General features: G+C 41.7%; 1 protein-coding gene across 1 annotated transcript; it reads right to left on the bottom strand.

Annotated features, from left to right (window-relative positions):
• LOC144535655 (coiled-coil domain-containing protein 85C-A-like) lies at positions 1-25,525 on the bottom strand. Its single transcript, XM_078278202.1, has 6 exons — positions 24,534-25,525; positions 8,863-8,942; positions 8,373-8,465; positions 6,204-6,296; positions 4,602-4,700; positions 1-3,717 (listed from the first exon to the last, which is right to left on the bottom strand). Exons 1-6 carry the CDS (start codon positions 25,201-25,203, stop codon positions 3,628-3,630), a joined length of 1,125 nt encoding a protein of 374 aa, XP_078134328.1. The 5' UTR covers positions 25,204-25,525; the 3' UTR covers positions 1-3,627.
• Between the last annotated feature and the right edge of the window lie 2,037 nt (positions 25,526-27,562).

Here is a 27,562-nt window from a genome sequence, read left to right as displayed (position 1 = left end):
TACATATTATAAGGTATACTTACATTTTATTTGAAAATCATCAAAAAGTGGCTTTTAACTTTTTAATATCACTATGATATAGTGCTAAATTACTTTTTCAGCTACATACATCTTATTCAAAAATATAAAGGCATGCTTCTCCATGGTTACCCATAGGATATATGATTTTTTTAAACAGCACTGGTCTTTCTCTAAGGGCCCTGACACACCAACCCGATTATCGGCCGTCGGACAGTCTGGCGAGGTCAGTGACTCGAGTCTGTTCGGTGTGTTCCGTGCCGTCGTCCGTCGGAGGGGCCATCGGCCTTCATTTTGGCAGACCTGACGTGCTCAGTCAGAGACAGGGCAGTCGGGGGTCACCCGGAAATGCAGATGAGCCTCTCAAAATGTGATGAAAATCTTTTAAACTGACCTTTGTCGATCTGAAATGAAGACAGATTCAGCAACTGCACGGCCTATTTCTCGCTTAAAACGTTTTCAGAAACACGTTTCGGTGAACTATTTTAGTACAATATGAGATCGTAGTCTGAACAAGCCGCCATGACAGTCTGGCTGTGAATTTCCGGTTGAAAAAAGACCCAAGTGACGCGTTCGTCCTATCAGCTGCCGGTTTTCATTTTCTGGGAAACAATACAGAGAAGCGCCGCCTGCTGCTATGGAGACGTATTACGTTTCTTGCACACGCAGAACGTACGCTCAAGTCGGCGTCGCCTCAATGTGTTTTGAGGCATTTTTTTGGACCTCGAGGACCCAACTGATAAGTCCGACTGGCTTTTCTGCCGACGGTCGGCCGTCTGGTTGGTGTGTAACAGCTCTAAAATGCACTGTCACAGAAGAAAACGTCTAACGTTTCATCACTTGGTCTGAGTCCATTACCCGATAATGACATAAGCAATGCATCATTAAAATCTACCATGTTTAAATAATAAAACATCTCTTTCCAGCCACTGTCAATTTCAATAAAACTAGCTTCAATAGAAATAGCCATTGGCCATGGAAATAAAACATTGTTCTTCTCTTTTAAAGAATTACTTTTGCATATTGTACAAGTGCTAGTTTCTTTTGCTGCAGGTTAAGATCATATAACTTGGGTTAGGTACCAAACAGGTCACTGGCTACATTAAACATTTTTGAACCACGCTCAAACTTAGCCAAATTCAATAAATGCACACATTCTTTCATTCAATAAAACACGACATAAAGACAGCATGACCATTTTAAAAGAGAAAAGACGGACACTCACAACATTTTTAATAGCCTTGCATTGCCAGACCCTCCTCCACAGCGCTGTTGAGGAAGGTCTGGCCAGTCCACACGTAACACTCCTGGATAGGCGAAAAAACGTTTTATTTGCATTTCTTTAAACCAATCACAATCGAGTTGGGCGGCGCTAAGCTCCGGACGCAGGTCTGCAAAATAGCCTCTGGCACGAACTTGTTTTGGTGGAACATGCGTACGTAGAGAGGAAAGCTGAGTGTGTGATGGTAGTTTTATTCCAAAAAAAGGATGAATTTGATTGTCAGTTCTGGCTCGCAGGAGGTTTCTCGAATCGACCGGAGTTCAGAATGCCATCACAAAGAAGGTAGAAAATGAGGGACATCTGCCGAATTTCCGGCGGCACCAGAACAATCCCGTGAATGAAACGTTGTTGATATATGTAGACTACATTTTACATTTTCACTTTAAATAGTTTCATAGGAAACTCCACTATCTTTGTAGATCAAAATGATGTAAATAAAAAAATATGCAGCATATAACTTCATTTATGGCTCCTAAAGAATTTATAATACATGAATATAGTGTATAAAAACATCCTCGAGAGAAATTGAGAATATCAATGATGAGTGTCTGTTACAGTTAACTGAAGCAGTACTTTTAAGACACTTTATTATGATCCAACTTGGTATAACCTAGCACTGCAGGGCTAAAGGACAATGAATAATGAGCCAAGTTTATAAAATGAATTAGACATTTAATAGAACATTTAATATTTTACAGATTCCCTGCAGGAAAAACAAAAAACAGAAGCGAGGGTATTGAAAAGCCAATACCCAGAAATCATAACGGGAATGATCAACGATGATATCCTTATCAACTTATCTAATTCAAGCGTAAGATAACATTGCAGTAGACTAGCTTACAATCTAAGCTAGACAAAATGATCTGCAAGGGCTTATATACTGTTTTCATAAAAGGAACACTGTGACATTTTTTAGAAATCCAGTTTACTCTCTTACTCACAGTCGAATAATCTCTGTGGCTCCAGTACAACAACATCTGGGTTGTATTTAGCCTAGGTTAGCACCAAGATAGAAGGAAAATGTTGCCCTGGTTCCATCAAAAGGGGTCATATTTACCTTTCAACAACTTCCAAGCTGTCTTATTGACGCAAAGTATATTGTGTATTAAAATTGAACAGACAGAAAATGGCATGATAATGTCATTTCAGGTGTACTTACTTGCGATCTGCAGCTAATAACAGTTGGATGGCTTCATCAGACCGTGACCTCCAGCATGCACTGGGGTGGTTTGCAGCCCAGTGTGAATTGGTTGGGATGAAAGTCAGTACTTCTAAAACGTGATTTTTGCTTCTGCGTTAAATCTACGCTGTGGCTACGTACGTAGGTACGTGGAGATACCGACCCTAAGCCAAAGTATCTTTGAGTCTTGTTCGCAATTGAGGGTGAAATGGAGGGTGAAATGGACGGGTGGTGTAGTGCGGCATCAGTAGCGATGCAGACGTTGTAGCGGACAGTACCGGAGCCAAAACTCTTGAATTACCAGTCCATCTACGTTCCAAACCTCACCTGTGGTCATGAGCTGTGGGTGATTGAAATAATTCAGTTTTTACTTCATAGTGTGGCTGGGCTCAGCCAGAGATATACAGTATAGGGTGAGGAGCTCAGACATCCAGAGGGAGCTGAGAGTAGAGCCGCTGCTCCTTTTGTGTTGAAAGGGGCCAGTTATGGCGGTTTCGGCATTTGATCAGGATGCCTTCTGGTTGCCTCCGGTTAGAGGATTTCCTGGCACGTCCAATTGGTAGAAGGCCCCGGGGTAGATCCAGAACACGCTGGAGAGATTGTATATCTCGTCTTGCCTGGAAACGCCTCAGGGTTCCCCCAGGAAGAGCTGGAAAACGTTGCTGGGAAGAGGGGTGTCTGAAATACTTTGCCTAGCCTCCTGCCTCCGTGTCCCGGCTCGGCGAAGCGGATAGATGGATGGATGGATGAATAGATGGATAGATATAATAAGGCTTCAAGTGAGAGTTTCTGGTTGTATTTGCTTGATTAGTTGGTGTCACAGACTGTCACACTGAGCCATGTGGCTGCCGCTTGCGTTAGAGTTACAACCAGGCTTCGGCCACATTTCTCACATTTATATTTTCTGCTTCCATGATGGCGAAGGCTTTAAAAAAAGCTGCATAGAGTCTATGACTGCGACCCAGATTACGAGATTGGCTATTTTGTGTCCATGTGCTACAAATGGATGGCCAGTCTTCCGGCACTGGTTAACTAAGCTGAATATCCATTTTGACTCAGTTTCAAACACGCTGCTGAAAAGCTTCCAGTTCAAACTAGTAATGTAGGATTGTTGGAACCATTTGTGGCTTCACTTGATGTCTGACAACTATAAAGGTCCTTTAAACTGGTTGCCTAAAAGCTGCTGTTGGATTGAAGGCTTTGATCCTGCAGCATCACCCAGCTTTCTCCAAACCACCTGAGAGGGAGAAACAACAGTGTCAGACAATAACATCAGAAAGTGTGACAGTCAGTCATTTGTATCTCTCCTGTTCCACGTGTATACATATCATTTTATTTTACTATGTTTGTGTATATAGGATATATCTATTTATGCTATAGATATGGATTTATTTTACTGAGCATCTTTGGCAAAAATGAAAAAAATAATCCTTTGGGATGAATTACATTTTATTACAAATCTTTTCTGTCTGTTTGATACTGCAGACCAAATTTCTTATACAGGACAATAAAGACTGTACTGTGTGGGCAAGCTTTGTTCAAATCCAGATAAGTTAATTTAAAATTCTGGTTTAGATCCCAACTTTTCTAAAAAGAAAAAAAAATACATCAGACTGAAATTTTGGGATAGTGATGCACATCTACAAATTTTGTTGTAGTTGTGCAGCCATAAAAAAAATCTTGGGTTTTAATATTTCACTCATCACATTCCTGCAATGAAATACACATTTAACTTAAACTTGAATTAATCTTATCTTCTGTTTGATAGTGTTATTGCAGAATATTGTATATAACTTGGTTAAGTGGCTCAAAGCCTTCATTAGGTTTGTGTTAGAAAGTATGCAAGTAAAATAACTGTCAACCCTACACCCTGCATTTCATGTAGGGTGTTTGGATCATTGTCTCACTCCTGACAAACTACACATTTCATTTGGAACTTGCATTTCTAGAAATCGGAGACTGTAAAATATTTATCAATCCATGTTTGACATTGACGTGTGTGTGGTAGTGACATTTATAGACTGACTGACTGACTGAGGACCTGTAAGATTGTGTGTAGGTGCATTCTGTCAGTTTTTTTTGCTTTTTATTGAAAAAAAGAAAGCCCAGATTGGAACCTACGTTACACATCTCTCTGACAATTGCCTTCTCTTTCTCATTAAGATCGTCATCATATTCCTGTGAGCACTGCCTGTCCAGCTTCTCATGGACGTCCAGCACCTACACACACACACACACACACACACACACACACACACACACACACACACACACACACACAACCAAACAAAATAGCATCATGTCCATTTCCTTTAAATATTAACTTGTTCTCCCACAAAGGACTCCTGCGAGGACTCCTTTCTTCGAATAAGGCTGCTGCTGAAAATGTCGTTTGAAACAAGGAGCTTCCACCTTGTTGTGTGGTACTCTCCTAACCATTCAAGCAGTTGATGTCTTTTTATCAAAACCATACTTCAGTAAGATGTACATATGTTAAGTAGATGTAGCATAGGTGTACCTCAACAAAAGCATCTGGCACTTTGTGGATAGTAGAAAACGCAGGAAGTGATGCTTCTTTTATTTATAATTCGCCTAAAGGCCAATTTATGGTCCTGCGTTAAATCGACGCCGTGGGTACGTACGTACAGTAGGAACATGGAGATACGGACCCTACGCCGTAGCCTGACGTGCAGACGACGCAGACCACAACAATTGTGATTGGTCCGCTCGGCTGTGGCTTGGCAGTGTTGCATTTCCCCCGACTCATTTCCTGGTTCTCCTTCTCCATTAACAACATGAAATCAAGGAGAGGGTTAACTTTTCCTGCTCCAGATTCCCCACCGTGGTCAGAAAGCACAGGGTAGACACTTTGTTTCTCTCACTATGCCTCCAGAGTCGCTACTCACTCCGATGATAATTGCCGTCACTCTCTCACTCGCTCTACCACACACTCCCCCAGGCACGAGTATAAACTTCAGGCCAGTTCCGTAGGCTACGGCGAAAGCTCTGCGTGGAGCCTCCACACAACCATAAATCCTGCTTAAGTATATACCTGGTTTTATTTTGCCTAAGTTACCTGGTACCTAGTAGCCTGGATGCCAGCCGAACTTAGCCCCGCCCACAACATTTGAGGTCGGGAAGTTCGGATTGGACTCGATCCATTGTTGAGCAACTATGCTCGAACCAGAGCTGTTCGGACCAATCAAATTGTCAGGACGGGCTTCATACGATTGATGGACAGATGATCAACAGTAACGTAATCAACCACGTCACCAAAGAGCGCTTGGGTTGTATACGTTCTAATCCTAAACGGAGAACTTGTTCGTATATGCATTCACCTTTACTATTTCTCTCAAAAATGATGATCATGTTGGTAAGCGTATCCTTAAATCTATCTTTTTACAACACCGGCAAAGATTGTTTACACTCATCTTCTTCTTCTACTTCTTCCAGCATGAGTGCAGTTAAGTTCTGTTGACAACTATGTGTCGCTCAACATACGTCACATACTCCGTTGCTCTGATTGGTTGTAGGTCTATCCAATTTAGTGCAGAGACATTTTCTTTCCTGGTTCGGTTGAAACACGCCCCATAATCACAGCCCAGTGGAGCAGTATCAGACTCATATTCTGACTAGAATCTGAGTATGACCACGTCAGGCTAGGTAACTAGCAAACATCTACACAGCCTCAAACTGCTCAAAACAGGCTGGTCTGTGACCTACCTTCATTGCGTGGACTATAGCTTCTGGTTTCAGCCGGGGGGGGAGGGAGAGCTCTGTGGAGAAGGGCTCACTGCTGGAGGTTTGAGCATCGCCCTGGGGAGACAGATGACATCCTCTGATCACAATCATTATAAATGACCAAGTAGATCAGCAGGAATGAATGGAATGTAGAAACACACTGTAGCAATGACCAGCAGTACAGAAATGAAAAAAGAAAGATAACTCAATAGAAGACAGGAAGAGGAACAACAGGAGAGGCTATGAGAGGAGGCAGCAGCACTGCTGAGGCAGGTAGGTATGTATTGCCATGGCGACAGTCGGTGCAGTAGACCTGCTGTGTTTGCATGAAAGCAGAAGTGGATCAATCTGCCAGTCGGATAGACTTATCAATAGGTGAGACAGGATGTCCTGCATCTGCTGCGCTGTAGTGTGTTCACACCTTGCATATTTGAATCATGTCAGTGTAGCTGGCAGCAATGATACTGTAACTTGGATAATGACACAAACGTGTGCTTTTGATGACACTTCTCTGCCAGTGTGTTTTTTTTTAATCATTTATCCTCATTTCAAATTGATTCTGGTGCAACCAAATGATCTCAAAAGTCGATTCAGGCCCACACTCTTAAAAAAGCAACCACACTGTATACATAGTAAACTGGTGACCCTAACTAAAGAGTTGAACTGTCATATGTGACAGAAATCATCTGATTAGATGTCCTGCCTGTGTCAGCCACCTTGAGGAACCATACAGGGGTTTGTCAGTGATTCACTGCTACTGAGGCAAGTTTAATCAGAAGGTGAACAATCTGACTTGGTTTAAAAGATGGCTCAGAAAAAAAGTCAGCATCATTTAGGGAAGCATGCTTATCCCCCTTTCTTGACGGGAGTAACATGTCCAGTGAAACGGGGGGAAAAAGCTAGCCTGGCACCTATCAACACTTCTTAAAGTCACTCATTAACACTTAATGGGCCCTATTTTAACGATCTAAGAGCACTGCGTGAAGCGCCTGGCGCAGGCGCGTTTAGAGCGTGTCCAAATCCACTTTTGCTAGTTTGACAGAAAAAAAGGCTCTGTGCGCCAGGCTGGTTGAAAAGGATTGTACTTAGTGTCTTCATTAATTCATAGGTGTGTTTTGGGTGTAACGTGCAATAAACCAATCAGAGTGTCATCTCCCATTCCCTTTAAAAGCCAGGCGCGTTTGTACCTTGGCGCATTGCTATTATGGTGGCGGATTTGCACCGTAATAATGTATAACGTGTGCTGCTGCGCTTCCCTGTGTGTGTGTAACAAGCATAGTGTGCATAAGCCTAGGCGCATTTTATTAATTTGCTGTTAAAATAACAATGAAATGCTGCGCTATTGACTTTAGACCAGATTTTTGTTGGTCAATGGCGCGATCAATTCCCGCTGCCTCAAGATAGCAATACGCCATGGATTCACCTGAACACACCTCCCTGTAAGACCAGCACGCCCATGGGCGCAAAGATGGGCGCAGGTGCATTTGCTATTTAAATGATGTGGGCGCTGGATGGGAAATTGACAACTGCGTTGGCCTTAAACTAGCAAAGACACTTGTGTCGGGCTTTGCGCTGCGCCGGGTGCAAGATAGGGCCCCTATATCTTATTTGTTTAATCTGTACAAAAATTGAAGTAAAACAACAGGTTGTAGTTTTACGGGAAGCTACTGTATGTGCGGTACCATTACCTGGTCAGCCGCAGTGACCGAGGTTGCCAACCAACAGTGAAGTGTTAATTAGTGAGCTTTAGAGATGCTGGTTACTGTTTTGGTTTGTTATCTTTAGACAGGTTGGCTGCTTCTCCCTGTTTCCAGCCTTTATGCTAAGCTAGGCTAATTGTCTGCTGGGTGTAGCTGCTAGCTAGGACAGAAATGAGAGTGGTGTAGATCTTGTCGTCTAACTCTAGAAGAAAGCAAATAAGTGTATTTCACAAACATATACAGAAAAAACAACAACATATATTTACATTTTAAGTGAATGGGGTTTACAAGTCCACTGTCAAACAAAGTGAAATATATTGATTGGACAGATGTGGTTATTTGAGGTTATTAGCACAAATCGAGTTGAATGGAAGATAGAGGGAGTGCAGAAATGTGGGGTAGTGACAAGCAACAGATATACACATTGTTGTCAATGTAAAAGAATACATACGTTGTTGATGTTGTCCTGGAATTGTGAGAGCTGGGTTTCTGAATGATAAAAAGACGAACCCTTCCTCAGTGTCTCTACTTCCCCTCCGTTCGTCTAGGACGAAGAGAGAGAGAGAGAGAGAGAGAGAGAGAGAGAGAGAGAGAGAGAGACTCTTAAAACGTGATGGCTGAAATAACATTTTAAATCAACATTATAGTAACCCCTGATTTATTGGAAATAGAAGATAATCATTTAAGCAGATCAAGTATGTATGTTTTCATAAAGGCAGTGGTTACACTTCACTGGGAAACCATAAGTGTGGACATTACTTTGACCTGCATTTTATGTATGAAAGGTGCTATACAAATGAAGTTACTATTATTATTATTATTATTATTATTATTATTATAAACATGTTTCAATGTGTACTATAGAGGTCTGCATCCAGAGTCAGTGAAAGCCACTGATGTGTGAAGTGATATGAGCATCCATTGATAGTGGCAGTAGTTACCTGAGACAGCAGCTGGTTGTTTTCATCTTCCAGCATTCTCATCTTGTTCTCCAGCTGTCTGACATAGTTGGCTAATTCATCTGAATGAGAAAAGAAAGTGTATAAATGTCACATCTTAACAAAGAACTTCAATGACCATTTTAAATTTTCATAGTCACGCTCAATCCACAGAGAAATGCACACAGCTCGTTTTCAGAAACTGTTCCTTTAAACGAGCTGTTAGGATTTTTGTACGGTGGTGATGTCACAACTATACTATATATAGGTAGAAAGTGCCGCTACAGTGAGCAGGCTTTTTTCGAGAGGGGGGGGTTGAACAGACAGAGGGTGAATGCAGGTATTCAGACAGACAGTATTAGAAAAATAATATGTTTTGTGAACATTAAAGCATGTAAACACATTCTAATAAAAACCTGTATAAACCTGAAAATAAGCATAACATGGGACCTTTAATAAAGTATCTCAAAGAATACAAAATTGTTATAGTTTATACATTTAAAGCTATAATGTGTAGTTTCTGTCGCCCCCATGAGGAATTCTAAGTAATGACAACAAAACTGTTGGGGCGTCCACACTGTGTGGATCGGGCCGCATTTCTCTTTCCGAGCCAGTCCCGCGTCAGACAGAGCAGTAACCGAACCGGGCCCGAGCCCGACAAAGTTAAAATCTCGTTTTTTTCTCATACTAATGACACATGTAGCCTACGTTTGTTTGTGTGGAAAGCCCGCTTTTATTAAGCAACTGTAGCAAGGCATTTGGAAATGTCAACAGATGAGCGCATCGGCGCACACGGGGGAACAAGCTCACGTTAACACAGGCGTGCACCTACATAATAAACTGTTTTTAAATTTAAAATGTTCAATGCCTTATCGCGCTGATGTGACCGAGCCCGACCAGAACCCAAACATCATTTCTAAATATCCATCCGAACCCGGGCTCGGTTTGGGTATCCATCCTCTAGCCCACATGATACAGCGTTACGTGATCGCGCACGCGCCCCCACCCATCCTCCATGCAGTTGCTAGAAGCCAAGGAGTACACGGAGGATTAAAAAGATGGACTCTTCAGAAGAGGTAATTATCTTCACTCAAGCTTCTGCGCGGGAAAGTCACCGGACGCCACACTCTTCCGATGTTTAGCAGCCCGCTCAAGCTTATCCCCACATACTGCTCAGAATTCCTTTGATTTTTCCAACAAAATTCTGGTTAAGCCGCTTAATCCTAAAATTGCCCTTTTGTAGTCTTTGATTCCCAAACCGATATAGGAATGTACTAGCTGCTCTCAGAACAGTATTAAACAACAAAGGGATTTCTGGCACATATTTGAGTGTGTCACTGGACATACAGTTCACAGGCTGGGTGTGGTTAAATATGAGGAAATAAGCACACTTGCAAGAATAACTGCTACAGTAAGTATTCACATTCACACATCTAATACTTGAAATCTGATCTCATGGAAAGTTTGTAGTTATTTACACAATATGGCTAAAGGTTTACAGCCACAAAGCCACCAATGTCAGCGTGCTAACATGCCGATGTTTAGAAGGTATCAGCATGTTAACACACAGCTGTCAAATTCACGTGTCGCTTCAGAGGAAAGGACATCTCATCCCTCTAAAAACACATTTCACTGTTTCCTCTAACCCATGATTTCCTTGCGTCTCTCCCATGCTTCCTCAGTGGGACAGACTAAGACGCAAAGAAAGGAAAGCAAGAGAAGGAAAAGTGGATGCAATTTAAGGACCGGAGATGTACCCTTAGTGTTCTGTTGTTGTTCTCTTGTTTCGGTGTAAGATTGTCGGCTCATTTGTCTGGCTCCCAGTGTTATTTTTCTTAGAGTGTAGTTTCCTCCATTTGTCTTTCTATTATTTCTGGATTTCCTTTTGTTGCCTGCCTCTTTTACGATTTAGCTTTTTGATATTAAAGCTCACTTCTATTCTCTCAACCTGCCTACTGGTCTCCTGCATTTGGGTCCAAACCTGCTCAAAGGAGTCCCCTGACCTTTCATGAGCACCATGAAAGAGCAGAGAGTCAGGGGACAGCAGCAGCAGCATTAGGGAACGCTCACAGTTTAAGACTGGGATAGCTAAACTATTCCCCCATATGAACAAAGCGGCAACAGTGACATAGAAGCGTATGTCACGTTATACACGACAAGGTGGATCTGGGGAGGAGGTGGGTTGCATAGACGCGAGCAGCAAGCAGTTAGGAACAAACTAAAGCAGCTTTAAGTAGGGCACCCTGTTTGAGTGTAGCCATTTAGCAGCGAGGGGAGTTGACCAGCTGATGCACTGATGCAGATCAGCTGATGCGACCGTGTTGTTGGCCAATAGCGGTAGACTACTTGGCCTGCCAGAACTGACGCTGGACGCTCAACTTTTGGTCACAAAGAGTGTCAACCTACTGGTGGTGCAAGAGGAAAACTCGGGGCATCACCACTGTCATTAAATATTCATTCTCTGGAGACCATGAAAATCTGTGCAAAATCACAAAGAAAAGAACAATTCATGACATAGTGTAGTGCACTGTACATACTACATGTGTATATGTGTCTACACTGGAATCAATCACATGTACAAATACCACACACAAGATTACACTCATCTGATGTACCAACGAGGGGCAATTCTCCTGAACACCACAAACAACCATTCAGTCCCGTTTCCTCCATTTGAAAAGTATTTCGAAAAGTAGGTCTATTTGCTGACCTTGCCTTCCTCTTCTCATATTTAGATAACTGTGACCCGTTCTTTCCTTTTCCTACCACGTGTGGTTTGTTAGGATTTTGCTGTTAGCTGTTAAAGCAGCTCACGCTCTGGCTCACAGCCTTGTATCAGAGTCAGTGAGCCTCGGGTCCTCAGACAGGAAAGTCCAGGAATGATTTCAATTACACTGAATAAATACACACACACACACACACACACACACACACGCTTGACTTATAGCTCATTTCAATGACGTATAGCTGAGCTGCAGTAGGTTAGTGGAGCTGCTAAATCAAACACAGAACACATTGTTCCATACCTATCCCCACTCTCCCTCTCGGTCTCTCATTCTGTAAGTCATTTGAACCTTCGACGTGTTATTCAACCAGCACGAGAACATCAAACTAGAAAACGGAGTGATGAATGAGGAGATAAAGTATTGTATTTAGCACCAGAATGATCTCCAGGCAATTCAACCACTTAAAATCTTGTAATACACATCCGGACAGTAGTGCTTCTCAACTTGTGAACCAGACAACTATATTAATTATACTAAGACTAATTCATGTGTGCAATGCTTGCTCTTGGGGGGGGGGATTGTTGGGTCTCTGTAAATTATAAAGTGTGGTCTAGACCTACTATCTGTACAGTGTCTAAAATCCACTTTTGCTAGTTTGACGGTGGAAAAAAGGGACCGTGCGCCAGGCGCATGGTTCACAAGGGTTGTACTTAGTGCCTTCATTAATCATAGGTGTGTTTTGGGCGTAACATGCAATAAACCAATCAGAGATCATCTCCCATTCCCTTTAAAAGCCAGGCGCATTTGGACCTTGGAGCATTGCTGTTATGATGGAGGATTTGCACCGTAATATTTTCATTTGTAATCTTTTGCACGTTTGTGTGCTGCTGCACTTCCCTGTGTGTGTAACAAGCATAATGTGCACACGCTGTGCACGAGCCTAGGCGCATTTTACTAATTTGCTGTTAAAATAACAATGAAATGATGCAGTATTGACTTTAGACCAGGTTTTTGTTGGTCAATGGTGCGATCGCTTCCCGCTGCCTCAAGATAGCAATACGCCAAGAATGCACCTGAACACACCTCCCTGTAAGACCAGCGGCGCGTGTTATTTAAACTATGTGGGCGCTGGACGGGAAATTGACAGACTGATTTGTGTCTGTAAATGGGTAGCTATTCAGTGTGGCAGTGATTTGTATCTGTGCTTTAATTCATCACTCGTACAGTACATTATCATTTGTACATCAACTTAGCATTTTTCAATAGAATATTTTTGGTCAGTGGTCAAAGTTGCCATAAACATGTAAGGTGTGTTGATTGATTCACAACGTCAACTCAAGCACTAAGTAACATGAAAGAAAACATTCAACCTTATAAGTTTCCAGTAGCTGCAAACGATAGCCTTTGAACGGCACAGTAAATGCCAGTATTTTTTCTCACTCTATAGCTAACTGTTCACTAGTAAAGATAAAAAGGCAGCAAAACAGCCTTTCCGTTTATAGTTATAGTTGACTATTGTATGTAAACCTACCACCGTAGAAACAGTGGTTTGAAACAAGCCACAGCTCACGTAATAGGTACTTAAACAAAAAGCACTACACCCATGATCAGTAGAATACAGAGAAAAGTGGTCAACCTCTAGTCCCATCCAGAAGAGGGAGCTTGAGATCTGATATTGTCCAGGTACAGCAAGCAGGATAACAATTGTTCCTTAATCTTAGTGTAAAAAAGTGGTGTTTCCCTAGGAGATTTAACATAAGGTAAGACAATGGCATCTGCCAGACCATGGCAAACACCTGATGCCATCTTTTCAGGCTTTTGCTATGGACGGTCACACTACTTGTTAACTCAACATGCTCTGCAGAAGGTTAGCCATACAGCATACTTCACCATGTAGTTGCCATGAACCGTGCCCGAGCACCATTGTCCCCCCTCCCCAATCCCTGCTGACCTGCACTCACACTGTAATACAACAATGATGGCCAGAGCACGCTAACATCTATACATTGCGGGATTCGCAGACTAAAATTCCTGTTCATCTATAAGGTAATAACCAGACCGTTTAGAGATCAAACTGATGCATACCGTGCCCGAGTCCAACCGAACCGTGCCTTGGCCCAACTATTTCAAGCAGGCCCAGTTTAGTGTACTTGGCACAGCACGGTGCGATCACACTAGTCAAAAGAACCAGACTTTAGGGTCAAACACGATCTGGCATGTTTTAACTAGGCCAAGTGTGACTATGCCCTAAAGCTCAAAGTTGACACACTGATCGCAGTTTAACCAGCCATACGGTAATGAGCAGGGTGATGCAGTCAAAGTCACTAATACAGACAGTGCTGTCCTCAGGGCAAATCTCATACACACACACACACACACACACACACACACACACACATACACATGGGGACAATGCTGATGGGAAAAAAAACAAAAAACAGAAGACATCCTTGAATTACAGTCAGTCAGCACACATCCAGTACACCCCTATGACTCTTCCTGTCTGTGTCCTTCCGTCTACAAGATTTCAAACGAATGGCTTATGGCTTTTTAAGGCATCATTTAATCTTTTAGACTTAATTACTATTACTATTACATGGATAAAGAATTATCATTTTTCAGCAACAACCTGCTAAACATCCACATTAACAGCTGCTCACTACAACCACAGTCTTGTATTGGTGCTTAAGGACACCTTGAAACTAGTTGTTGAGGGATCATTATGGGAAGCATATGGGGGATGGAGCTGAATTTCGCTTCCCTGCCACGTATTTTCCCAGCTGGTCCTGGGACTCAAGCCAAAACCCTTTGGTAAAGTCCAGTATTTAACCTCTTCATGACCAGGATTTCTCTCTCTGTCTGTTACTAACTTAGATTTTTCTTCAGCTGAAAAAATGTGACACCAATCCAGCAGATACGATAGGTGCATCTCCAGTCATAAGACATTTGTTTGTGAAAATAAAAGCATGTTTTTAAACTGGTTCTAGAAGTAAAGTCAATGAAGAAGTATTTTACTGTAAGCTAAAACTATGAACATGCTAGTGGTGTGAGAAGAAATGTCAGGGGGTCACCAAAGTCAGTATGATTCATTGTATCAGGACTATGAATGTCTGTACCAAATGTCATGGCAATCCATCCAATAGTTGTACAGATATTGGAGTCTGGAACAAACATTGCCATCTCTAGAGCTAGATATGTTATATAAGGCCCCAAAGAGCAGCAGACAATGTAACCTGACACAAACTAACCTGACAGGTTAGTCTGCTGTTTGCATTTCATCCTAACTCCATGATAATATGTCTCATAAAAAGCAGAGGGATAAGGTCAGGGCCAGGTCAGGTAAAAACTGTGTCAATAGCAGTTAGTGTATCTATGCAAAGCATGAGCTCAGGGCATGTCTATAGCATGTCTGTAAAACTAAGTCAGACAACACCGACTGACAACACAGACTCACAGTCACCTGATATGAGCTCGTACTGTATGTACAGCATTAAAGCATTTCATTATTTGGAGGAGCTTGCTGTTTAACCAGTTGAGACATTTCAGGGCATGACCATGATCTCAAACAGAAATCAATCACTTTCTTTGTCACACTCTTAGCTTATCTCAGTTGATTCTGGACGATAGATGACAGAGTTTGGCATGAAGCCCAGTTAACGTCACCTAAAATATGGTTGTAGTAGAGCACCAACTAATGCTTCTGCTCTGGAGCTGGTTTTAATTGATGTCAGTGAAACTACTTCTTAGGAATGAATGCCTTAGGTTGGAAACATGTGCAATAAGTTTTGTCTGTTCATTCATTCATACCCAGTTCTACAGACATTTCCTCTAGCGAGTCTCAGAAGTTATTTGTGTTGGGATAGTGAAATATGTGGTTTAATAAAGTCCTAGCGCAAGGCTAAACAGGTATTAGATGAGGGTTACGAGAACACAGCATGAACAGAGATCACGTTGCCTAGAGGGGAGGTTTCCTCTAAACTTTGACCACATAGTTCAACTTTTTCATGACTTTTCAAGGGCCCATAATAACATTTCAATGACCATTCACAAATTAAACAAACAGAACTGTAAAGTATAGTTAACTCCAAACGCTTATTATTGTATGAAAATTAAACAGCAACCTTTTCCAATCCACTACTCGGGATGTTCTATACAGTCTGAGTTTTCTGGTGTGCCCTCTAGTGGAATGCTACAGTAACATGAGTTGTACATAGGCAAGTTTGTTTAATACTACTTTAAACAATAGTGCGTAGTTTCTGCCACCCCCGTGATGAATTTTAAGTAATGACAACAAAACTGTCCACATGATACAAGCCTTTTGTGACCATGCAGCGTATTTGACAAGTGAATGATCATTTGATCATTCACTGTGATAAACATCCCCACAAGAAAAACATAAGCAAGTATGTGAACAACGCCATTAACAAAGCAGCCAGCAGTCTACGTGAATGCATGGTTAAAAAACAAATATAACTCTTGCCATGACAGCATATGTGGCATGGGTGCTGTGGAGGTGTTGACGCTGCAAAAGCAAAAAGGAAGTGATGCAAGGTGGATGTTGGCTGAAGGGAGAGACTGAGCACACGGGCCAACTTTTATATTATGGAGGGCCCAGGAAAATATGATCAGCTGACAACCCTTCCATGTCAATTTCCTGCTGAAGTTGGCCAGGACAGCCTCCAGGAGAGCAGCGTTACAACACTAACTCCAAAAACAGTCTGACATTAGTGGTTTTACAACAATTTTATTTGCTCTATTTTTCCATCTTGGTGCTTATTACCCCAAATATGCATGTGTAAATGATATCAGCTATGGGTGTCATGAAATAAAAAAAAGTGAGTCCAGACTACAGCTGAAAGAACCGTCATGAGATATGGCCACCATAAAATCCCAGGGAAGCTTCAGGCAGATGACCTTTAACCCTGACTTGTCTCGGAGCCAGAGCCCTCTCATCACATTGTTGTTGTGTCGTCCAGCACACAAACATAATGATGTGACTGGATGAGAGAGACAGAGAGTTTTGTGGGGGTCGATGTGAGACTCACTCCCTGCACCCCATTGTTCGGCAGACAATACTGCCGGACAGATGGCCAGGGCACGGAGAGCACCCCCAGCACTCACACTCACACACACACGCACACACACACTCACACACACACACACACCCTTGCCCTGTCTGGGAGGAGTCCAATCACATGGCTTTAGTTTTAAAAGTGTTTGAAGCCTATTGTTCCGTCTCATGCACTTCACATTTTGCAGCTTTCTGAAGTAAGAAAAGAGATTGCATTAGTGATGAATGAAGAGGCCAACAACTGGTTGAAAACAACCAACTTTTGCTCTTTAGAAGTCATGTTGCTAGCCCAAACCTACTTGAAAAAATCGGAATAATCCCTTTAATTCAATGCATACAGTACATTCATCAATAAATACACAAATAAACACATAACACCACGACACTGTTGTCATTGTCACAAAAAAACATCGGAAGAAGCAGAGAGAGAAATCGTATCACATCCACAGCCAGTGGAAAACACTGTAACTGGGAAAGTCCCGAAAGATAGTTTGTTTTTTTGTCTTGTGAGCACACAATAAGATAATAAATTGACAAGATTAAAAAATATCTTACTCACTGTGTGTGTGTGTGTGTGTGTGTGTGTGTGTGTGTGTGTGTGTGTGTGTGTGTGTGTGTGTGTGTGTGTGTGTGTGTGTGGGAGTTGGAATCAGAAGAATGGTTTGTCTCCATTAGAGTCCACTATGGGTAATGTATTGCAATCCCTAATATCCACTTTGAATGTTATGTATATTCATTAGACTTCACTAAAACAGTCTGCCAACATATTGCTTACATAAATGGCCACACACTCCTTTGCTTTGCTTTTCCATGTGCAGACAGTGTACAAATGGTTAGTTTAAACCTTTTCATAGTGCCACACACACAAAGACCTTTACATGCTGCCTCATTATCCTAACACAGCCTCTCTCTACATCACACACACATACACACACACACATACACTCAAATATATGCCTTGCACAGATACAGTCAAGACCTGTCTTTCTAAACATGGGAGAAGAAGTGAAGGGTCATTCAACCTTTCATTCAGCTCAACTAGAAAACCCGGATGTTAACAAATGACCTACCATGTTCATATAAACAAATCCGATGTGGGTATAATAGATATGTAGGGACCAGGGCTTTGATTGGCTAAAGGCAAAACCTATTCAATCACAGTGAATAAAAACACGTGGAGCAGTTTTCATTTGCACTTACATTGCATTCATGGCTCACGGGGAAAAAATAGCTAAGTTGGTTGTATGTAACTTGAGTCATTAAGATGCAGCCTTTTTCACTCTTCCCAGTCCTCCCGCATGGCTTTAAGCCTCATCTCCACCACCCAACAGCAGAAGTTACGAGCCCCCAGAGGACCATTGAGAAGCTGTCAGTAAGCTAGCCCCAATTACAGGACCCTTAAAGAGTTCAAACCTGCAACTGGTGGAAAGATAATATTTGCTTTTATGAGCTACAGGAGTGTGAAAAGAAATGGAACTTCAGACAAGTTACTGGGGGGAAAAAAGCATTCAAAAACTTGACTACACTAAGGTTTTTAAGAGGTTATGAGAAATTCTAATGATGCTTTTTTGAGGGTTAAGCACAATTTTAGCAAAAGGAGTAAATTAAAAGCAACTTCCAATAATTGGTTGGTTCCAAATCTGGTGGAATGAATGGAGACGCCGATGTTGACACTGAAAGAATGCATCTGCTTCCAGGTTGTTCCAGAGTATTAAGGGGAGTATTGACCTGTGCAACTGTTTCATGTTACTTACCCCCCCCCCCCAAAAAAAATGCATGACTAAATAAACAACGACGTGCTAAATTGCCATGCTGGTGGGGGGTTCATCTGACCTGGTTGGTTCCTTGAAAACACCGCTGTACAACTCCGAGTACAACCCAACACTGGAAAACCACTGCTGTCCAGATTTTTCACTCAGGGGCTTCGTCTTTTCAAAATATGTGGGGAGGTAAATGGGAAATTTGAGAAATCTGATCTTTTTATGTACAGTTATCAGAATACAAATAAGAAAGCAAATTATTTTGAATTACGGGTGTTGGGCAGTAATATTCAGAGGAAAAAGACTCAGAGGTTTCCAATCTATTTGCACAGAGTTATTACTTCTACCATTATCTTCACATAATGCAGTGGCAACAATGTTAGGGACATTTATGAAGTAGCAACTGAAACGTTTTCTACTGAAATGGGCGCTTTCCTTTTAAAAGCTGATGAATGTGAGATTCCTCCTACATTTTAACCACACACGTTCAAATCAGGGTCTCTGATCTTTCTCAATGATTGGAGACTTGTCTGTAAGATTCATGTTCTAAATGTTAACGTTCACCGAGGCCGAGGGTCAGCCGTTATGTGGGAAAGGTGCAGAACGACGGTCGTACCCTGGCTGGGCCAAGTATTTAGTGAACAGTACAAATTGACAACAATGCCACCAAATTATGGATCACATCCTTATGGGTTATGGTTAGCATTGTTGTACCTCGGCATAGTTAACATAAGGTGTCATGTTGCTGATATTGTTCCCTTTAATAAAATGTAACTTAGTAATGTCACTCAGAGTACATTTTAATTGACCTACTTTTTTTTTTACTTTTTATTTAAGTAACTTTGTACACAAGTCTTCTAACTTGAGTACAATATTCTAGTACTCTTTCCACTTAAAACTACAGCATGTCATTTTTTACAGTTTAGTATGTATTGAATACATGAGATATTATGTGTTTATTGATGAGCTTTAGGCATATTTTGTTCCCTTAGGACAGAGCCAGACTCTGTATGCTATACCAAGCTAAGCTAACCATTTCTTGGCTCCATAATCCTGCTTTTAGAATTGGATATATATATATTTGGATTGCACCTCGTTTGCACCTCACTGTTACTAGTATTTCATATTTTTCACCTACCGTTATGTTGTCTTAGTATTTTGTATATTTGCACTTTTACAACTTTGTATTGTAACTGCTGAACAGCAACGTCCCTTAGGATATTTCAAGTTTTATCCTATCTGATCTACTCATATTAAGCGCACAGACACGAGAGTGGCATCCATCTTGTCATCTAACTAAGTAAGCATATTTCCCAAAATGTTGAACTATTCCTCTAAAGTAGTACCCACATTATGTATTATGTAATCTGTGATTGATCCCTTACACTTTCCACACTGTAACAGTATAACACAGATATTCTGTATGTGCTTGTTCATACCCTTCATTATATGCTGCCTATGCCAAATAAAATATTTAAACTCTAGTGCACCATGTAATTTAGTGCAGCACCATTACATCTATTGGAAAAACCCTAAATGTCTTGTGCAACATTTTATACAAATTTCCCCCAAATCCAGCCTGACATGTTTGGTATCTTTGGAAAGTATAGGATGCACACTAGAATTTGAGATACAGTTCTTGTGTGATATTTGATGATCTATTGCACTAAAACTGGTTAAAGAAAACAAAGTAAGGTACAAATATGCAACAAGTACAAGTGTCTACAGGTGTTGAAACCAGGCCTGAATGTGCCCCTGATGACAGTGGGAGAGAGAAACTGGTGCTGGAGGACTATCTGATCTGGATGCTCTGGCTCTTATCACAGGGGGCAATCTGAGTCTTACCTCCATGGTGACTGTGCTCAACTCTGCACATTATGTGTGCGTTATGTATGTGTAATGAAAACGATCTAAGCGCATGATCTAAGCGCACGGCGTGAAGCGCCTGGCGCAGGTGTGTTTAGAGCATGTCCAAATCCACTTTTGCTAGTTTGACGGCGGAAAAAAGGGTCCGTGCGCCGGGTGCATGGTTCAAAAGTGTTGTACTTAGTGTCTTCATTAATTCATAGGTGTGTTTTGGGCGTAACATGCAATAAACCAATCAGAGTGTCATCTCCCATTCCCTTTAAAAGCCAGGCGAGTTTGGACCTTGGAGCATTGCTATTATGGTGGCAAGCAGGAAGGAGCGATTTTCAGGAGAAAACACTGTAACACTCTGTTACAAGTAAAAATCGTGCATTAAAAATCTTACTTAAGTCTACATACTAAAGTATGTAAGTATCATCAGGAAAATGTACTTAAAGTATTAAAAGTAAAAGTACTCAATGCCGAAAAATCCTCCTATTTACAAACTGGAAACGATGATAACAGTCCTGTCAATCAACTGTGTGTTTAATGGTCTAATCATTTCAGCTGGACTTGTAGGCCGTTATATTGTTGGGTAGTTTAATTTATAATAAAACGTCTTATTTTATAAACTAAAGTACCAGTCAAAAGTTTGGACACACTTTTTCATTCAAGTGAATCAGAAAGTGTGTCCAAACCTTTGACTGGTACTGTATTTAATCTTAAACCGTAAAGTATGGCATGAAAAGAAAAGACTCAAGTAAAGTACAAGTACTTGAGTAAATGTACTGAGTTACATTCCACCACTGAGTACTAGTTACCAGTTATTACAGAGTGCAGTACGGGAGAGACATACACACCGCATACACACATCAAAGAGAGCCACAGCTGTTGGAGCAATCTCTGCAATGCACAGGTCAGACACTGTGACAGATTTAAAAGGCTTTCAGTTTTACGACTTTGTCCCAGAATGTTGACTTTCTCATTAGGATTGATCACTTTAGGGTTAGAGTGATTTATAGCACTAAGTGGTCAAAGTGACCTCAGACAGGGAGCACTCATTTGTGCCCATAAAGGCCAGAGTCTGTTTTAACTTTGGACTCTATTTTATGCATTGAGAAGTTTGGCATAATTGTTACGTGACAAAAAAAGGCTACAACTTGTTCATATTTCTCAAACTAAGATCAGTGATCATCAACAGGGGGTCCGCAACCCCTAGGGGGACCTCAGAGTCATTGCAGGGGGGCCGCTTAATTATTATTTTTATTTTTTTTCTTACCCCCTTGAAATTAAAATAGGCTGAAAATATACATTAACATGAATCCAACATATTGGAAAAGATCAATCGGCCTGTTCGTAAAAAAAAACAGCAACAAACTCAACAACATTAATAATACGCTAACTGGCCTATAGGTAAGGTAGCCTCTATGGTAGCCATCAGTTAAGCTAATGGATTCACTGTGCCTTCCACATGAATGTTTGACATTAAAACATGATGATATATGAATATGTATATGGTAGCTTAGTATCGTAGGGCATCATAAAAGGTTACAGTACACGTTATGTTAGGCCTAGTTTAATATGCAACTCAATATAATATATGTATTAGGGGGTCCCTGTTCGTCTCTCTTTCAGGTTAGGGGTCCTCAGCCTTAAAAACGCTGAAGACCCCTGGTCTAGATGAAAAGTCAGAGGATCACCAAAGTTATTACAATTCATCCTGAGGGGAACATTCACGACAATCCATCTAATAGCTGTTGAGATAGTCTCGCTTTGCCAGACCTTCCTCCACAGCGCTGCGGAGGAGGGTCTGGCTAGTCCATACAACAATCTGGGATGTTCTGGTTTATTGACATTTCTTAAACTTTTATGATTTAAAAATATGTCAATGATACAAAAATGGTCATTCCCTCCAATATTGTGAATCATATCGCAATCGCAACATCAGTCAAAATAATCGCAGTTAGACGTTTTCCTCATATCGTGCAGCCCTAAAAATAATAAAAACATAACGTGAGCTCAGCTGGAATGTGCCAGAGACAAGCCTTAGCATGCAGCCGACAGGCACCTCAGCTGTCAGCCGCCAGCTGTGCTTTGAACTAGATGACTTGCTGACGCAGCTTACAGTACTGTCCTTCTGCTGCTACCGAGGTGCTAAATCCTCATTACACCTGACTTCATCCGTAATGAGCTGAATAATTAGGGCCCTGGCCATCTGTACCAGGCCGAGCCGGGCCAGACACTGTCACTCAGTCTGAGTGGGAGCAAATAACAAGGTGACTAGAAGACTCCACCTCAGGCATGGAAGAGGCAACTCTAAATCATGGTCACGACAGAGGTTTGAAGTGGAATTAACCAGTTTTTTGTTTTTTTTGTTCTGCATCCAGGCTGTAACTTTAGTAACAACTTTATGTTTAGTTTATGTTCCTCAAAAACCTCAAAAATCATAGCTTGACAACATTATTTTGACTCAAGGTCCACTTCCTGTGTCTGTGTATCTGTGTGTTATAAATAAAACCATACAAGCCATACAAGCACCATACATTTTTTCAGGACACTGAGTAAGTTATGTCAGTGATTCCCAACCAGGGGTACTTGTACCCCAGGGGGTACTTCTGCCGTTGGCAGGGGGTACGTGGAAAGATTGCAGAGTTGCTCAATTGGGAAAAAATAGAAAATGGGATTTAATCAAAGCTGCAAGCAGCGATGGACGGGCCCTCGCGTCTCTGCGGGCGTTGGGGTTACTGGCGGACGCTGCTCCTTGCGACCGTGCATTTGCGCGGCACTCAGACACTGCAAATCGCTCATGCACACGCATTCATTCTCCCTTGTGGGGGGAGGGGCGTAGGAGACAGTTTGGGCTTTAGCAGAAAGGAGGGGAGGGACTGAGACGTTATCGATGTTCAAGTTTTTTGGCTAAGTCCTGGATCTTCACAATCCTACCTACAGCACCTTTAAAAGCCTTGATGTGAGAATGGCTGTGATTGGTGTGTGTCTGATAGGATAATGATAATTCAATCAGCGGGCGTATGACTTATGTGTCCTGCATGAACTAACGCATATTTTTTTGCTTTTGAAGGTCTATAATAAACAAATATTGCTTGGGAGGGAAGAATGAGACATCTGATGTGTTGTCTGGTTTTATGTCATACATATACACTTTCTAGTTGACATTTGGGATGATTGCCCCTGTTGTATATAACTTTGCACATTCTGCTGTAGATGGTGGGAAATGGTGGAGTCATTCATACATTCATATTGTAACATTAAGCACAGTTGTACTCTTAGAAAATATAAACCCAGAATCATTTTACTGTGGCTCTTAAAATGCGGGAAAAAAGTCACACAAAATGTGTTTATAGATGTTCTTCCTTGTAATCAGAGACATGCCATCACAACCAAAATATAGTTTGAAATGTTGGTGATATTTAGACTTCCCAGCATATATGGATGACTCCCTAAACAACATAATTCACCCTTGCCAAAGTAACTAACTTTATCTAACTATAGATAATTCTTTATTTTCTGAGAAAAATGCAAATGAGTATTGCCATGACATGAATTAGTTATCTTTGTATTCAAATATATTCTCATATATCAAAGAAGGATGAAGACTGGCATGTAGTTTGGCAGTGGTTTCAATGGCTTAACCAATATGACAACTGTTTGACATTACAATCCCAACTTACTTTCTACTTACTTTCCACGTTCTCTTTAAAGGTCCCACATCGTGCTCATTTTCAGGTTCATACTTGTATTTTGAACATGTTCACATGCTTTAATGTTCAAAAAACACATTATTTTCTCATACTGTCTGTCTGATACCTCTATCATAACAGCTACAAATGTCAACAGATCTCTATAGGCTAAATGACAGCTGAGCAAACTTCATCTGTTGATGAAGACTTTGTCATTAGAATTCTGGAAAAAGCTAGTGAGTGGACCTGGGCTGTTTAGTCAAACCTCGATAAAATAAAACTGACTTGACTATTTGGCCAAGTAGTGGACTGTATCAACACATACAAAGGTTGTTGTTGCTCTCCCTGTTGAGTTTTGCATTATAATCATTTCAATGAGATGTATCAGTGGAAAACACTTTCATATCTGTACAGCAAGATCAGAAACATTGTGTCTTTATTGGTTTCCTGTTTGTGTACTCATTGTGACATACTTCTGTATCACTTGACCTGTGTGTGTGTGTGTGTGTGTGTGTGTGTGTGTGTGTGTGTGTGTGTGTGTGTGTGTGTGTGTGTGTGTGTGTGAATCACTTACCACTGAGCCCATCTCCACTCTGGAAGTCCACAGACCTCCTCAGAGATGCTATCTTTCCCTCAGATGCGTTGTGTAAGTGGTTGTGGTTGTGGTGGTTGTGGTGGTCGGGACTGCCAGCGCTCCCAGTGCTGGATGTGCTGCTCCCATCCCCGACGTCCCGAACTGGCACAGGGCAGTTCAGGTTGCTCAGGCTGGACTGGCTGTCGATGGAGCTCCGGGAGCCGGCTCCGCTCCTGTCCTCATCCAGCATGAGGACCATTTCCTTCAGCTCCATGTTCTCCGTCCGCAGCGCCTCCTGACTGCTCTCCAGCTCGGTCAGCCTCTGCTGGTACAGAGCGACATCTTTCCCCAGGACGCTGGCTGAGTAGCGGCCGAACCGCTGCCACTCCCGGGACACCTTCCTTCCCTTCTGCCGGTCATCGTCCAGGAAGCAGCACAGCTCCCGGAGCTCTTGGTTATCGTCCTGCAGTCTCTGGTTGACATCCTTCAGGCTCCGGATCTCGCGGAGGTGGACCTGCAGGCTCCGGTTCACGTCCTTCATCATGTTCCCGTGCTCCAGCATCAGGTCCATGTTGCGGCTCTCCAGCCGCCTCAGCCTCCGAATCAGATCCTCCTTCCCCAGCATCAGCAGGTCCTCGTCGGACAGCTGGCTCGCATCCGCCCCGTCCATGTCCTCTTAATTGTTGTCCTAATAAACAGAGATTCTTCTAACCGGTCTAGGACTGCAAAGTTATTATGAAAACCAGATCCATGACAGATTAGGCTACACACCGAGATCCATAGAGGCAGATCCGCTGGCCCAAATCAGCCTGCGCTGCCTTTCATTCACCCGCAGCGAATATCCGTTTGTGCCACTTTCTGTGACATTAGCCTAGTCGATCCCGGAGACGCGATGAGACGCTGTCTGGAGACTGGAGCCGGTCGGCATGGGAGGAGACATCTACAGTGAGAACCACAGTGTCCTCTATAGGCAGCAGTATAGACCTGCAGTGACTCCTCAAACACTGGCTGAGTTCCGAATCACATTCTTTTCTTTTGACTTTTAGTAGGCCTATGTAGTTACTGCAGCTGCCCTTACAAAGTAGGTATGTGTAGGCTGCATGCAGTAGCCTAGACTATAATTGGGACCAAGGGTGTAACTGTGTAGTTTCATCATTGGGGGGGGGAGGGGGGAGATCTCCAACTGGGAGGTCCTACGACATGTATGCATGTATTTAAAAAAAAAAGCGACAAAAACATTGTCAAAAGGAGACAAATGTCGGGAAAAGCGCCAAATACTGACACAAAGGCAAAAAAAAACATGGAAAAAAAACCATGTCCCAACAAAATTTGAAAAAGTCAACACTAATCGAAAAAAATATCTAAAAAAAACTTGAATAAAGGCGACAAAAATGTTGAAAAAAGCGGCAAAAACATTGAAAAGGAACATAACATTTTTTTTAAAAAAAGCCCAGTTTTGTTCCCCCTGTAAATTACTCATTGTGACATACTTCTGTATCACTTGACCTGTGCCCCTATGGCTTATGTATGCTACACAAAGGATTGTGGGCCAGAATAGCCAGAAAAGCATTGTAGCTTGCATGCTGCAAAATCTGACCGGATGCAGTTGAACATCCTGGTATTTTGGTATAGTCTACTGCATTGGGGCACACAAAATCTATTTCTGGAATACTAAATATGGTTACTGGGTGTTGAAAAGCAGAGAATGTTTTGAACAGAGACCACCAGGCAACATGGAAAGGCTGGAATCTGTCTACTAATGTACTGGTCTGTTACTCTATACCAAATTAAAATGATCTATAGTGTGGGAGGCGATGGTTGTACATAATTGGTTTCAGTACTGATGTTTGCTTCCAGATCTCTTTTGTAATACAATCAATCGGCCAGGGTATTGATCCACTACAAATAATAGTAGCTTATACAGCTTATTTAGATTATTTAAATCCACTGGTGCAAACTGACCACTGACAGGAAGCTATTTTAAAAGCAAAGCTTTGATGACACAAACACACACAAAAAAAAATAAAAAGACCAATATGACAATGTAGCCTACATGTAATGTGAAATTATGACTAAAATATTCACTAAACTCAATTGAGTTTATTGAAAAAAAGTTCCCAGTTGTTCATATACATAAAACCCAATACTTTTTTTAACCTTTATTTATTCAGGGAAGGTTGATCAGGAACACCCTGATCACATTCACACAGTTACACATTCATACCTGGAAAGCTGACCAGTAGAACCACAGTCTGATCTGATGGCCACTGAGCAGCTCCACTGGAGCCTTGCTCAAGGACACCTCAGTGGTGGTAATGAGGGAGGGACAAGCACTGTTCTTTCTCTAACCTTTACTCTAACCACTGCACTCCCCTACTTCAATGTAAAGTGCAGGAATGTCAGCTCAGAAATGTTAGAGTCCAGGTGGGGGTTACTGCAACCAGCATGATTCTCAGTACCAGGTAACTAATAAAATAACATGCAGCAACTTCTTAACACTTGTTCATATATAACAAAAATCAATTCTTTTGACTAATGTACACCTAATCTTTACGGCCCTAGCCCTATTTTGTATTGTATCTTGCATTTGTAAAATATTTGTTTAGTTTTACAAATTCAGATTCAAAACATTAAAAACTGTTTGTTTTTTTCACAGATGACCTGACATTCCAGCTTCCTGGAATACCCTTAAGACCTAAACCGAATGTTGCCTGGGCATGCCTTCACCGAGGTCAGGATGCTCAGTGGGGGCTCGCTTATACAGTAGAAAAGCAATGGTTTTATGACCCAAAATAGTTTCAGTAGTTTCAGTAGTTTACTACACAAAAAATAGCAAAACAAGTAGTTTACTTGAATCACTATTTAGATATGAATGCCAGCATCCACAGCAAAATGTAGCTAAACTTACATTACACTGCCCTGGCTGTGTTGGGTCCAGTTGTAATTGTTTAATAAAATAAGAACATTTGCTTAAATATGTTACGTTTGGGAAACAAAATGTAGGTTTTATATGGAAACTCTCCAAAAAA

The sequence above is a fragment of the Sander vitreus genome, chromosome 20 (genome assembly GCF_031162955.1).
Source record: "Sander vitreus isolate 19-12246 chromosome 20, sanVit1, whole genome shotgun sequence".
In the NCBI taxonomy this organism is placed as follows: Eukaryota; Metazoa; Chordata; class Actinopteri; order Perciformes; family Percidae; genus Sander; species Sander vitreus.
Note: the sequence above shows the minus strand (reverse complement) of the source record. Positions and strands in the feature narration are given on the sequence as shown.